The sequence below is a fragment of the Sinocyclocheilus grahami genome, unplaced genomic scaffold (genome assembly GCF_001515645.1).
Source record: "Sinocyclocheilus grahami isolate Dianchi unplaced genomic scaffold, SAMN03320097.WGS_v1.1 scaffold71.1, whole genome shotgun sequence".
NCBI classification, from domain to species: Eukaryota; Metazoa; Chordata; class Actinopteri; order Cypriniformes; family Cyprinidae; genus Sinocyclocheilus; species Sinocyclocheilus grahami.
In genome coordinates, this window is record NW_015505250.1 from 518,214 (window position 1) to 532,793 (window position 14,580).

A 14,580-nucleotide genomic window follows, 5' to 3' on the forward strand; every position below is an offset into this window, starting at 1 on the left:
AACTGTGATATTTTCAGAAATAGAAGTCGCGTTTTTTCATCTGAAACATGCTGCGATTTATATTCCAAAGCCACTCATTTAATGCAGAAACACTCAAGCAAGCAAAACACGCGCAACGCGTGCACATATTTGTACCGATGCAGAATGAGAGGACAGTACTACAGCCTAGTGCATTTTACACTGGCTGCTAGATTCACTTTCACCAGAAAGTCGTGTATGCCTAAGGTTAAAAATAAATGATGTTTATAGTGAATGCCCCTATGAATGGTCTTATTTTTACGATTTAGTTTTAATCCAATTATGCCTGGTGCTAAGTGAGTGAACATCAAAGATCACACAACAGAATTGCACGCGCACTCACTCACTCTCCCTACCGTTAAGTAACTTGTGCATTGCTTTACTTACTTGTTTTTAACATATCCGACCGAACTACAAACTTTCCAGTGATGTCTGTGAGAAAGGTATATTCACTCAACAAGCTCGCGCACATCAGCTATCCAGGCGTTAATACTGAATGATTAACATTATATTCATTGCATACATATACTTCGTAGTAGACATCCTTAACTCCTGTCTGCTGTTCTGTTGTCTGTGTTTCTTTGTCTGAATATGGCGCTTATCACATGCTGTGTGGTATCGGCGTTTGGTATCGGGGCATTTTAACGAGTACGAGTACAGGAGACCAGTATCGGTATCGGTGCATCCCTAGTTGTGAATAAAATAGTTTATCAAAAAATAAAACGTCTCATCACTGACCTTTATTTTGTTTCTTATCCATATGACTTACAAAAAGAGATGTTATTTAGCGATACTGTATCGATTCTCAAAAACGGAATGTCGATATTTAAAAAAAATAATAATTCAAGATTCATGGTAGTTGTTTCGTTTTGAGTTTATATCCCGACCGCTAGATAGCAGTCTTCATCTCTGAACTTAAACAGTGACAGGAAATACTAGCATGATTAGGGCACGCCACTAAAGTTAGCGTTAATATAGTTCGCTGCTAGTAATGGAGGATGAAAGAATTGTTCCAGTTCCCATTTCGGTGTACAAAGCTGAAGTGTGGCGTCATTTGGGTCCCGTGTGAGAGCCTTCTGCAGCCTTCTCTCGTGGTGGGGGTGTTTTGTGCATTTGGGGCGGTGCTCACGTCGCGGTCTCGGCGATTCCACGCGGAACATAAATACAAACTGAAAAACCTGTGAAATCCAAGTGGAAGGGTTCTGAGAATGTTTAACATCTGTATTTATTTTATTGTTTTAAAATTGTTTTGTTTTCTTTAGAAATCCTGCAAGCACTTTATTTTTCATTGATATTAAGCAGATGCAATTATTTTGTTCATATCAAAATGTTATGACATTGTATGTTACAATTGTAAAGTTAAAATGTGAACCTTTAAAGCAGGGTCTAAAAAAATATATGGTCTTTTTATAAAATACATATTATACATTTAACTAAAGGATCCTGCAAGCACTTTAATTTTTCCCCCTTGACTCGTACTGCACAAAAAGTGGTTCAATAACGTTGAATGTTACAGGGACTGATTATTGCAAATGCAGATCCCACTGTGTTCTGGTTAAATAATTTTTAATTTATTTATTTATTGCTAAGGTTTGCATATGGTGGTGTGTTCTTTATGACAGCTTTCCTAAAAATATATCCTATTCCTAAAATAAGAAATATCCCAATATATCGCCTTGCTTACAGTATCGCAACACATCGTATCGCAACTGCTGTATCGTGATACGTATCATATTGCCAGATTCTGAACGTAAACAGATGAGAAAGAAAACACACATGTACAGTATTTTTAGATCTGCATGCGTTCAGTGTTAAAGAGACAGCAGTCTAATAAACGCGCTGCCTCTCATTAATGTTAATCAAAGAACAAAAGAAAATCATTCACTGATCTTGACTGAATATATTTAATATCTTTAATTGATTAATCTATATTTTATTTATGAAAAGTTATTAAACTTTTAATTACAGTTTCTGTACCTGAAATTTTGTTCAGTTGCATTTATTTATGATATTGCTAATTGATTTGTTTGTTCCCATCTTATTACTGACTGTTTACTTGTCTTTAACACTTTAATATTTGAAATTTATATTAATCTAGTTGTTTTTGCTGTGGTATTTTTCTTTTTTTTTTAAAGCATAGGCAAAATTCCTCTTGCAGTGTTCTGTAGGCTGCTGATTTTTGCTCGTGTTATTCAGCTGCAACAGAATGCTTGACTTAATTTTTTTTTTTTATATTGGATTTTTTATCTTATTGGAATCTAAACTAGGAATCGATAAGAATCGGAATCGATAAGCAGAATCGGAATCGGAATCGATAAAATTCAAACGATACCCAACCCTACTAATTGCACTGAGAACATCCAAAAAGTCAGCACCAACATTTAATAATAGAAAAGCTTTATACCTCATCATCGCTGTCTGATGTCTCAGAGTCTGTGGAGGCGGCAGGTTTACTAACAGGCTCTTCCTGTTCATCAGAATCCACACGCTTTCTCTTGGCAAGAGACAGCAGTTCCTGCAAAAAGCAGAAGAAGATTTACCGTTACAATTTTTCTCAAGCACCAAGTTAGATTCTTTGTACTTGGGGAATGCCCTCTTATTGTTGCTCATCAAAAAAAAAAAAGAAAAGAAAAAAAAAAAGTTGTCATGATGGAATATGTCCTCCACAAAATGTTGCTTACTGTTTAATGCTTGTAGGGCAGGTGTGGTGGCAAAAATAAACCTTTTATGAAGAACAAATGCAGTTGTCCTATCTTTTTAAAGTCGGAAGTCGTGGCCTAATGGTTAGAGAGTCGGACTCGTAACCCAAAGGTTGCGGGTTCGAGTCTTGAACCGGCAGGGATTGTAGGTGGGGGGAGTGAATGTACAGCGCTCTCTTCCACCTTCAATACCACGACTGAGCTGCCCTTGAGCAAGGCACCAACCCCCCAACTGCTCCCCGGGCGCCGCAGCATAAATGGCTGCCCACTGCTCCGGGTGTGTGTTCACGGTGTGTGTGTGTTCACTGCTGTGTGTGTGCACTTTGGATGGGTTAAATGCAGAGCACTAATTCTGAGTATGGGTCACCATACTTGGCCACAGGTCACGTCACTTCACTTTAATGAACCTGAATAGTGATCTGTGAGTGTGCCTGTCAGGGTGTCTGCTTATATTTTATCCTGAAGTACTAGAACACATAACACAGAGGGATTTGGGATAGCTATAATCCAACACTGTCAATGCTCTGACAACAATTATATGGCTAAATAGGTCTAATGCACAGACAGATGTCAAACTCCACTGAGAATTAGGTTTTTAGTCCAATTATGACCTGTGTTAGAGGGCAATGGTACTTATTTAATCTGTTAGCATTCTTCTCAGCATATCATATGCATGCGACTCCAAAACACTTGCATTTCTGTATAGGTGTCAGTAATCACACTGCTGTTAGTGTTTGTGTTGTGATCTGTTTGGCTGCTAGCTGGCTAGCTCCGTAATTTGTCAACACCAGTGAAATGAAAATGAAGTGCACAGATTGTTGTGATGTGCACTAGGGAGTGCTGCCTATAGGGGGCGCATCATGGTTCAAATTAATTTGTTCACCGTAGAGCAGGGGTTTCAAAATGGGGTCCGGGGACCCCAGGAGACTGTAAGGGAGTGCTAGGGTGTCTGTGGAAATTTTTTATGAAAAACTGTGTAAAATCTAACACTACATTTATAATAGAATGAAAATAAACAAATTATCATTATATAAAATAGGTAAATAAATAACTAAATTAAAAAAATAGAACAACAATTTGATTGAAAATGTGAATAAATTAGATATCAGTAAAATAAATAAAAAAATGAATAAAATAATCAAATAAATAAACAGACAAAATAAACAGTTCAGTACTATAGGTAGTCGAAAATAATGCAATATTGTAATTTAATAGAAACCAAATATTTTCCAAATAATATTTTAGACATTTATATATTTTTTCACAGAATAAATTGGGTCTTTATACAAGAAAATATATAGATGCCTTTTAGGCTTGCCGCGATAGACGGTGCTGACGGTGATACCGGTGTTAAGCCGCAACACTGGTTATGTCACTTGATCACCGCGGCACCGACCCCCACCGTCGTTTAGATTTTTTTATAGAAATAAAAATAATTTAGTTCAGTAAAAGAAAAGACACTACAATTAAAAACTGAACATATGAACACTGAACAACTGCTCAATGTAGCGTGCCGAACGACAGTCGCATCACAGATCAGATTTCATTTATCCAGTGAGGCGAGTGAGTCGAGCTGACTGACAAGAAGAGTGAGGTGAGACAGACAAGACGATCACGGATGATTTAGTTTCGAAACTAGATGCTAGCGCCTGTTTGGCAATATTTTGGATTTTGAAAAGCCTGTTGACTTTTGCCGTTTATCTAAGGTGATTTTAGAAGCTTTTTTAAACATTTGTTTCTTATTTAATTGGTTTCACATTGTTTGCTGATTTTTACTTTATTTAAACTTTGTGTCGTTTATTTATAAAAAAAAATTTACATCAAGCTGTATGCCGTGCCTCCAAGCTTTCTTATTCGTTTTGCTAATAAACGTTTTACGTTTCTTATTTATTTGGTTATATATTATACATGTTTACTTAGGTATACAAAACTGGAAATAGGCTATTTAAACTTTATGTAAGTTATTTGTTATTTTATATTAGGCATAGCCTGCCCTATAGCATGGTGTATTTGTATTTGTTTTGTTAATAAAAGTTCTATGTTTTATATACAGGCTAAAGTGAGTTTGACGTTGTATTCTGTTGTTGCATTCAAGAAATTGACGCTGAACTGCCGCTAATTCGAAAGTGAAAGTAAAATGTGCATGGTGCTTTTAACCTATTTAAAAGCGAAGTAAAGTGAGGAAAAGAGGGGAAATTCAAACGAACAATTGCTTTACGCCAAATTGCCGAATATAAAATAAATTTTAGGATGGGGGTCCCTCACACAAGGATGATTGTATTTTGTGGTCCATGGCTAAAAGATTGAAAACTCTGGTGACAGAGCAACTGAAATTTACAATTACAGTATTTATTACTCGCTTGATCATTAATTCAAAACGGAGTGTTTGTAAAAAATAGTAAATGCTTCTAATGACTAAATGAACTGTAAAACTGTCAACCCTGATACCTGGCATACCAACATTAAAACATTTTAATTTTGCTTGACATGGTACAAATCAATTTATTATTTATCTAATGGAATGTTTCAAATAAAATAAAAAGTAACTTTAAGAGAAAAAAAACAATTGCCAAATGTCCATTGGCCGTTTATAGCACATCATAAAACACATTTGGTTTGAACTCTTTTGACAAAACAGTACATTTTATTACTTGAATATGTCCCCATATTCTTATTTTCAAGTGTCATGTGACTTTAACTGCCCAATTAAAAAGCTGCTTCCTGGGACGCGTGTTGTAGAGCCTTCAGTCCGCTCTAGTCTCTCGTCATATTTCTACAGCTACAACCGAAATAGAAGTTTAGCCGCGGTGCTGTGACGTCATGAGGCAGAAAAGGTTCTAAACGCACGCGGCCACTTTTGTAAAGCCGAGTTACCCCCGTGCTGCAGGCAACAATAAAAAGCACGTCAAATATGTACAATTCAGGTGTAGTTGTCTCAAAACCTACACGACGCCACAATACAGGCCCCTGCTAACCAGCTAGCTTTCCCACATCACTTAGCATTGGGACTTCAACACACACATACAGTTCTGACACCTTAGCGTCTCAGAGATCGGTAAACAGCGAGGTTTTTGGATCACATTCACATGAATGATATTCCTACCTGATCCAAATTATCATCGCTTGCACTATCCTCCGAGTCAGAGTCAATCACGACCCGACCTTTCCGTTTCTTTACATTCACCATGGTTAGCTGCCTGGCTCCCCTGTGTGTGTGTGTTTAAACAGCAGCGCCGCACTCCTCCACACAAAGGCGCTAGAGCTACACCACGCATGCGCACACATCACTCCCATAAACATCGACTACATACATATACAGCATCAGAAATGTACTGTATCTAATAATTATACTTTATATATATGCATACAATTGGTGAAATCATAATGATATTTGTTAATCGCTAAATGTGATGTGCGCGGGAGATATTTGTTGTCGGTAGGACCATAAGCACGTGTGCTTGTTCCAGGTAAGGACAGATTATATGACGGACCGTAATGGCATGTTTGAGTGTCACAAACGAGTAGTTAGGCGTAGTTGCCTTTCAAGCCATGTTTTAGGTTTATTCATTCATTTGTGAATTTTCAACTATGGTAAACGTGGTTACGCTCGGTTTTTTAACATAGCTGTAACATGTAACTGTCACTAAACAGCACGCAGTGGCTCTTGTTGACTTGTGAATGTCATATAAAGTCAAAGGAGATGTATTCCTATTGCTCGTTCAAGTAAACGTGTAAGGGTTTGCAACAAAAAGAGATGACTAAGATATCCAGGGGCTATCTACATTTATTATGTGCCGTTGTGGTGCTCTTTAGACCAGGGGTTTCAATCCTTTAGATGCCACCAAATATGATCGTCCTCACGCAGGAGACCCTAATCCTAAAATGTAAAAGGCAGCCATATAGTTTAATCTATAAAGACCTCATTTATACTAATTTATAATAATAATTTACATTGAAATGCCATAAACCAATTTAAAATATTATTTGGAAATTTTTTAGTGTTTAAGTGTAATATTTAGTGTTTTTTAAAAAGCTCACTCTAGTACTGTACTGTTAAATGTATATTTTTATAATTCATTTAAATCTAATTTGTATTTTTTTAAATCTTTTTATTATTTACTTATTTTAATCTAAGTGTTGTTGTTATAATAATTATTTTCTTATTATCTTGTACTATTTATCTTATTATTTTAGACTATATAGACATTTAGAAACTATTTATTTGCCTTTTAAATTTTGGGATGGGAGTCCCTTGCATGAGGATGATTATATTTGGAGATTTGTGGCCAAACCCACACCACAGAGCAACTAAAGATTTCAATTATTTATTCTTGCTATTTTGGATTATTAATCCATAACTGAATACTTGTAGAAATAAGTTCTTATTGACCTTGCAGTGTAATGATTTGACAAAAGGCTACTAATGATTAAATGAACCTGTGTGACAACCTGTCACTTCCTTGTGACCCCTTGTTTGAAATCCCCTGCTTTAGATAATAGACATTTTGATTTGGATTAGTAAAAAACATTTGAATCCAGAAGTTCAACTGACATGATATATGATGGTAAAAAAAAAAGGCATTTCATTAAATATGATGTTTTCATTTTTTTTCAGGATTCTACTGGATGCCTGATCTGATCGCAAGAGCTACAGCTAGCAAATGGCTGTGTCAAAGACAACATTAAAAACTCTGTTTGGAGTTTATGGTGTCATTCACAGACAGACTCTGTTATCTACCCTCAGATGCTCAGTTATACTGAGCACCAGGAGCATCTATGAGCGTGATTACCGCAGACCAGGCCAGCCTCCAGACACCCGTTGGCCCTGGCAAAAGATACAATTTGATTTCTCCAAAGGTGTGGAAGGTATCAAGAAGCACATTGGGTTGTTGAAGGGTGAGTTTGTCCAGCGCTGGACTGGACCTGAAGGAAGGCCGTTAATAGAGCACATGCTGGAACAGACACGTGTCCAGTGGGAGTTCCGTGGACCGGAGAGTCTCAATCAGTGGGTGGTGTCATCGGATCAGGAGATTGGGGGTCGCAGTGAGGCATACATCAAACTGGGCAAGAACACCAGCACATGTTTGCTGTATGGGACCTTGTGCTCCACGCCTCCCCGTGATGGAGAGACTCGATACAGTGGATACTGCACTCTGCGCGCCAAACAACCCCTGGTCAGTGCCGAGATCCAACATCTCTCCATCTGATCTATAATTCGATTTCTTGTTCATCATCTTTTAGACATCTTATGTATTTGTACTTGTGGGCAGTCATGGCCTAATGGTTAGAGAGTCGGACTTGTAACCTGAAGGTTGCAGATTCGAGTCTCGGTACCGGCAGGAATTGTCGGTGGGGGGAGTGAATAACCAGCACTCTCTTCCACCCTCAATACCACGACTGAGGTGAGACCCTTGAGCAAGGCACCGAACCCCCAACTGCTCCCTGGGCGCCACAGCAATATAGCTGCCCACTGCTCCGGGTGTGTGTTCAAGGTGTGTGTGTTTACTACTGTGTGTGTGCACTTGGATGGGTTAAATGCAGAGCACAAATTCCGAGTATGGGACACCGTACTTGGCCACACGTCACTTCACTTTCTTTCTCTTTTATTGATTCCTCTTTTCTTATTTCTGCATGGGTTAATAATGACTAATCTTTCTTCAGGACATTGATAGCCACCAATATTTTTTTTTAATATTATGGAAAAGTGTAGATGAATCTGTAATATGATGACTTATTCCATTTAAAATTATATTTCCTTTGTTTAATAAACTCCATCTGATCTGTAAAAATTGCATGAAAAACAAGGTTTAGACAGAATCTTGGATTTGCACTAGCATTCAGAAGTTTACTTTTTTTAAGAAATCTGTTATCCTCACCAAGGCTTTGATTAAAAACACATAAAAACTAAAATATTATTAGTTTATTACGATTTAAAATAAATATTTATATTTTAATACATTTTAACATGTAATTTATTCCTGTGATGGAAAAGCTGAATTTTCAGCAACCATGACTGCAGTGTCACATGAAAATACTGATTTGGTGCATATTAAGAAACATTTCTTATTATTATCACTGTTTAAAACAGTCGTGCAGCTTAATATTTTTGTGAAAACCTTGATTTTTATAAAATGATTTTTTATTTGATGAATAGAAAGTTCAAGAGCAGTATTTAGTTAAAATAAAGTGAGCAGTAAAGGAGCAATAACAAGTAAATTGGCCTTTAAAATAATTATTTTCTGTTGCAGGCCTCATTTGACAGAAAAAAGCAGTATGACTGGTCAAGTTTCAACACGTTACATATGCGTATCCGGGGAGATGGAAGACCGTGGATGATAAATGTGTCTGCTGAGACCTTTTTTTCTCATCAGCGAGATGACATCTACAGTTACTTCCTCTACACTAGAGGGGGACCCTACTGGCAGGATGTCAAGGCAGGTCTTAAGAAACTGAACAGCGACACATTATTCAGCACAGAAACACTGAGAAATCCCATTTCAAATCAATTCTGCTCTTCTAAATTGTTTAATTATTCAGAATCATTTTTAAGAAAATCTTAACCCCAAACATTTGAACGACAGTAAAATTGAGTCGAAACGTATCTGTTAATTGTAAAACACTTTTACAGATCCCGTTCTCCAAGTTTTTCCTTTCCAGCCAGGGAAGAATACAAGATGACCAGCATGTCCTCTGGTTAGATAAGGTCAGCATGGCTTTTGTGTCCTCATAGTTTATCTAGTAATTGATATGAGCATTTAATATTTGTTATTTTTCTCTGATGATATATTGCATTGTGATGCAAATTCATTATAACATACTTTAGACTCTTAAATCAAATATTTTGTGTGTCCTTAGGTAAAGAGTATTGGTTTTACATTGGGGGATAAATCAGATGGCCCATTTCAGCTTGAGATTGACTTCATTGGTCTGTGCAACGACCTTGCCCACACAGAGGAGTTTGCATATGAGCTTTACAAGAGAAACCCAGAGGTCTAGTTGGATTAAACAAGATTCAGCAATCGTAGATAACAGACAGACACAGCTTTATTTATTAAAAAAAACTTAATTGGACATTTTTTGAAGGCTGAAATATTTTACACACACACAAAATGATCACATTTAAGACAAAGTAGTACAAAATGATAATTTATGAATATAGCTCAAGTTCAAATAAACATTTTGTGTGACCAATGTTTTGAGTGACTTTACTGTTTTTGTCTTTACAATAAATTGAAGCCCAGTGCAAATAACCATTCATACTAAATAAAATGCATAAGAGGCAAACACTTTCTTTTCACACATAAATCAAAAACTATTTAAAAACTATAAAACGTATATCTATAAATGGATTTAAAAAATGAAAGCTTTTGTTGGATGACCTAGCAAAAAAAAAAAAGCGTTTAGAGAAGAGCAAAATATGTACAAAAGTTTGGAATAAAACAGACAAAAGACAAAAGCTAAACATGTACACTGAGTGTCTAAGATAACAACAGTAAAAACACTGGAGTTAGGCCATGACCAGACCTCGTCTAGCACCCAACATCACCTCTTTCTTCATTTTTCGGTCTTCTGTGTGCTTGGCACGTCGCTTCTCTCTGAAAGTTAAAAGGAAAAACATATTCAATGTGGAGAAATTTCATTTAAGACAATGAGGCACAATAAATTCAAATGTACACTACAGTTAAAAAGTTTGGGGTCGGTAAGATCTAATTATCTAAATTATGCTCACTAAAGTTACATTTATTTGACTAATACAGTAAAAATCAGTAAGAGTGTGAAATATTATTACAATTTAAAATCTCTCTAAAATGCTGATTTGCTGCTCAAGAAACATTTTTGTGGAAATCTTGATACATTTTTTCAGGATTCTTTGATGAATATAAAGTTCAAAAGAACGTTTATTTGAAATATAATTTTTTGTAACAATGTAAAAGTCCTTACTGTCACATTTGATCAATTAAATGTATCCTTGCTGAATAAAAGTATTAATTTATTAAAAAAAAAAAATTGACCCCAACCTTTTGAACAGCAGTGACCAATCAATGCACAACTAAAATAAGTCCCTCACCTGGTTTGAACTTGGTGCTGTTTATAGTTTTTCTGGTGTGAAGGAATAGTCTCAGATTTATTCAGTGCTGTGTTCTCCTGTGGAGCTCCAAAAGGCTTCAGTTTTCCTGCAGAGATAAAAGACGACAATGAATAGCAAGCAGATACAATTCAAGGAAGCACTGCCTGACATGTTAGTTCTGGGCATTTAATTCATATTTTTGTCTGAGTGTGGACATACCTTTGTGCGGTTTGTAGGCGAGTGGACGAGAGAGACTGGCCTTCAGATCAAATGCATTCTTCTTGGTCATACTAGGGGTGACTGACATACTGTTGTTCCCGTTAAAAACAAATGGAGTAACTCCTTCATAAAAAGAAAAAAAGCCATTATTATTTTTTTTTTAATAAATGACTAGCACAGTGTAATGGCATTCCTCTTACCAGGTGTTTTAATGGCACCAACACTTTTATTAAGTTCAGGTTTGGTATGAACATCAGATTTCCTCCCTGGAGTGGAAGTAAGAGGGATGAGAGGAGACATACGAGCTGGAGTCTTTACCAGCGAAAGCTTATATTCGTTATCGTGAGTGGTCTGCGAGAACCTAGAGATGGAAACGCAGCAGTTAAGTGATATGTCAGCATTTAAGTACAGCTGTAGAAATTTGTTATATATTAATAAATTATTTTCCATTTAAACACCACAATGCTTGGCTTTAGCACCTCAATTTCAATACTAAAAGCATTATAAACACAAGTGAATTAGAGCCCATTGATGTATTTACCTAACATTGATTTTATTAGTGGTGAGGACAGTTGGCCTGAAGGTAGCACTGTCCTTCAAAGCAGACTTGCTGGCAGATTGTTGAGTGAGCCTGCGTTTTTCTGCCAATGTTTTTTTCTCTTGCACTCCAGGACTGAAGAGAGGCACTCGGCTAGCAGGCACCTTCTAATGGGAAACAATACCAAAGTTTGCTTATAATTCAGGTCGAAGTCTTCAATTTAAATTCTCATTTAACAAAATGTAAGATTCTGGATTTTTTCCCCCAGAGTTTTAAGATGTCACTATTTGACACATAACTTGATAAGGGTGTATGTGAATTCACAGTGAATCATGAAGACACACAGACTGATACTACAGCTGATATTCGAGCTGTTTGGTGACTTACAGTTTGAGACTTTGTTTCAACCGATTTCGTCAGCGCCTTTTCGGACACAGTCTGAAATTACAAAAATAAATAAACCACTTATAAAGAAAACATTTGGAACTCAAACTGCACTGTTCAAAACAGTGTTATTTTAGTTTTTTTTATCATATTTTGAATTAGCTTTTATTCCGTTTTTTTTGTGTCAGTTATATATACATATATATTTATATTATTATTATTTATTTATTTCCAGTTTGTAATTTTAACAAACTTTTTTGTTTACAAAAGTTACATTGACTTCCCCATACAGTGGAAGTCAATGGAAACCAAAACTGTTTGGTTACCAACATTGTTCAAAATATCTTCTTTTATGTTCTACAGAATAAAATAAGTCATACAGGTTTGGAACGACATGAGGGTGAGTAAATAAAAAATTTTTTTGGGGGGGTGAACTATCCCTTTAATGACAATAACACTGGTTATTATTATTTGACAGGCCAGGGTTTCACTCTCATTTTTACCTTCAGCTTCTTGACAGAATTCCTTAACACCTCCATTTGTTTGTTCTTCCTTTGGACATAAGAATCGATGGACTCCATCTTGTTGAAGTGAGCCTCATGGAGTTTCTTGAAGTCTGGGGAAGAGTGATTTGCAAACACATTACTCAAGGGCAGAGCTCAGAATATTTGGTTACATATGTTAAATAAGCTCAAGTGAAACAATGAACTAAACAAGAACAAGAAACTGTCTTTTGAACAGTACAGGAACTGGACAATATATTTTGTTTTAGTGTATAAAGTTGGAAGGATCTTATTACTAGGAGTTGTCGGCCGCAGCGCAGGCTTTCTCTTCATCAGACCCTCAAGACGGGGGATTTTACCCACTGTTCTTCTCCCCACACCTGCAAGATATACATTTTAATAGTGAACACCACACATACTGTGCAGGAACAAATTAAAAGGTAACTTATCTCGCTCATCTATTAGATCTTAATTATAAGGTTAATTAATAACATCTACATGAACAACTTAAAATCAAGACGGTTTTAACCTTTAACACTTGGCTCTGCAGGAGCATCTTCAGAGTCTAGATTGGTTTCCCCAGATTCTAGACCTTTCTCCACAGGATCTTCTTTAGTGGATGTTTCAGGTTGACCTGGAGTCTGTGTGTCCTCGGCTGAGGACACCTTCCTCCTCTTAGAGCCCCTTCGGCTCTCCTCTTTTCCCGGCTTTTCTTCAGTCTAAATATTACATATTAAAAAATGAATTACAAAACCCAAGACTTAGATATAATATCTAAAAGTAAAAGATGAAACCGTCTGGATTGAAAATAATGTACATATGCTCATGAATACCTGAGCAGTGACAGGTGAGGAGTCATTGAGCTTTCTCTTAGCGGTGCGGCCTTTTCCTCGGCGCTCGGTCACAAACCTTACAGTGTGCGCGCCCTGCTCGTCCACCGCTAAGACAGCATCGTGCGCGTCCGCGGTGGCTGCATCATTTCCCTGCCATCAATGCAATGCAATTCTGTTACAACAATTCTTCTCATTTCAGAAAGACTATGGTGACAATCAACCCTCTACATTGCGAGTAAATCACTCGCATATGCGACTAAATCTTACTCTGGGCGACTAAATAATATCTAACATTAGCTATTGGCTAATAAATTCTTAGATTTTACACGCCAGTATGTGGGTGTGAGGCGTTCAACACAGATTATCACTCGATAAACACGCTGACTGAGCGCTTGAGTTTCGCTCTCCGTCAAGCGATCTGTACTATTTGGATGCGCTCAATGGATCATGTCATGTACTCAATGGATGCGCAGTATGTAGCACGCGAACCTGTATTTGACGCACCGTAAACTAGTGTGAAGGCGCACGACTCGCCGTCGCTTTACTGATAGCGCTGTGTTTCTCACACATGCAAAGAGAGCGAGAGTCTTGTATACCACGCTGAATCGACGCGCTACATCTAAACATGTAACATGTACATGTAAAAAAAGTTAATTTAGAAGTATTCAGCTCTTAAGAACAAGCAGAAGATATGCCGGTTTCTCGGCAGTGGGCGGAGCTAATGCGCGAACAGCTCTCATTGGCTGGCGCTCATCTATTGCCGTCCTTGTTTTGATTTCAGCAAATCAGTTCGAGCGAACGCTGACAACGTGATTAATATTCATGAACCCAGCAGACAATAATAGTAGTAGTATCTTTTAATAATTAATATTACCTATGACCAACAATATCTTAAACACCACCACCACCAGTCCGAAGTTCAGTTAAAATGACAAATATGCATTCATTCACGTTTACCAAGTTTTAGTTCTAATCACTAGTTCTATCATTAAATAGTGCTTAATTATCATAATATCATAATATAATGCTTGATTGGCTGAAGTTAAGAATGCACATTCCAGTAATTAAGAAGCTGTTCCATTTTACAAAGATAAGCTGATTTGGGTGGAATCGTGTGTGTGTGTGTGTGTGTGTGTATATACCTTCTTAACCATATTTAGGGGACAAATTTGTACCCAAATGTGAGAAAAACCTGACAAAATCGGCAAAAACCTCAATTTGTGGATGTCCTCATTTGTAAAACTGTTATAAAAATTAATTAAACAGTTTTTTTTTTTACTTTTGAAATTGTAAAAATGCAGAAAGTTTTCTGTGAGGG

General features: G+C 36.8%; 3 protein-coding genes across 8 annotated transcripts in view; 1 reads left to right on the forward strand and 2 right to left on the reverse strand.

Annotated features, from left to right (window-relative positions):
* The window catches only part of LOC107585492 (RNA polymerase-associated protein RTF1 homolog), an 18,582-nt gene extending 12,607 nt beyond the window's left edge, over positions 1–5,975 (reverse strand). The window contains exons 1-2 of one of the 2 annotated variants that reach the window (XM_016272524.1): positions 5,821–5,975; positions 2,423–2,533 (exon numbers count right to left, since the gene is read on the reverse strand). In XM_016272524.1, the coding sequence (XP_016128010.1) occupies positions 2,423–2,533; positions 5,821–5,904 (195 nt within the window). In that variant the 5' untranslated portion in view covers positions 5,905–5,975. The remainder of the gene's footprint in view (positions 1–2,422; positions 2,534–5,820) is intronic. The other variant, XM_016272525.1, reaches the window with a different exon arrangement.
* Positions 5,976–6,002: 27 nt separating this feature from the next.
* On the forward strand, positions 6,003–10,027 carry LOC107585494 (complex I intermediate-associated protein 30, mitochondrial). Of its 3 annotated transcripts, none has more exons than XM_016272529.1 (5): positions 6,003–6,184; positions 7,333–7,891; positions 8,966–9,151; positions 9,346–9,420; positions 9,573–10,027. In XM_016272529.1, the coding sequence occupies exons 2-5, from the start codon at positions 7,379–7,381 to the stop codon at positions 9,711–9,713; spliced, it is 915 nt and encodes a 304-aa protein (XP_016128015.1). In that variant the 5' UTR covers positions 6,003–6,184; positions 7,333–7,378; the 3' UTR covers positions 9,714–10,027. The 3 variants fall into 3 exon arrangements, with proteins under 3 accessions (XP_016128015.1, XP_016128017.1, XP_016128016.1); XM_016272531.1 differs by lacking the exon at positions 6,003–6,184 and adding an exon at positions 6,212–6,308; XM_016272530.1 differs by lacking the exon at positions 6,003–6,184 and adding an exon at positions 6,425–6,448.
* A 68-nt stretch (positions 10,028–10,095) lies between these two features.
* Positions 10,096–14,580, reverse strand: part of LOC107585493 (nucleolar and spindle-associated protein 1-like) — a 6,006-nt gene continuing 1,521 nt past the window's right edge. The window contains exons 3-12 of one of the 3 annotated variants that reach the window (XM_016272527.1): positions 13,263–13,412; positions 12,959–13,148; positions 12,726–12,809; positions 12,430–12,542; positions 11,930–11,980; positions 11,546–11,709; positions 11,205–11,365; positions 11,005–11,124; positions 10,786–10,891; positions 10,096–10,312 (exon numbers count right to left, since the gene is read on the reverse strand). In XM_016272527.1, coding sequence (XP_016128013.1) covers positions 10,225–10,312; positions 10,786–10,891; positions 11,005–11,124; positions 11,205–11,365; positions 11,546–11,709; positions 11,930–11,980; positions 12,430–12,542; positions 12,726–12,809; positions 12,959–13,148; positions 13,263–13,412 — 1,227 coding nt within the window. In that variant the 3' untranslated portion in view covers positions 10,096–10,224. Of the gene's footprint in view, positions 10,313–10,785; positions 10,892–11,004; positions 11,128–11,204; positions 11,366–11,545; positions 11,710–11,929; positions 11,981–12,429; positions 12,543–12,725; positions 12,810–12,958; positions 13,149–13,262; positions 13,413–14,580 lie in introns of all 3 variants that reach the window. The other 2 variants (XM_016272526.1, XM_016272528.1) reach the window with 2 other exon arrangements.

Excerpts from the sequence above, each read along its gene's own strand:
- LOC107585494 (XM_016272529.1), top strand. The coding sequence starts at position 7,379 with ATGGCTGTGTCAAAGACAACATTAAAAACTCTGTTTGGAGTTTATGGT. Across the intron at positions 7,892-8,965 it reads TGCGCGCCAAACAACCCCTG|GCCTCATTTGACAGAAAAAA; the intron begins GTCAGTGCCGAG and ends TTTCTGTTGCAG. Across the intron at positions 9,152-9,345 it reads CCTACTGGCAGGATGTCAAG|ATCCCGTTCTCCAAGTTTTT; the intron begins GCAGGTCTTAAG and ends ACACTTTTACAG.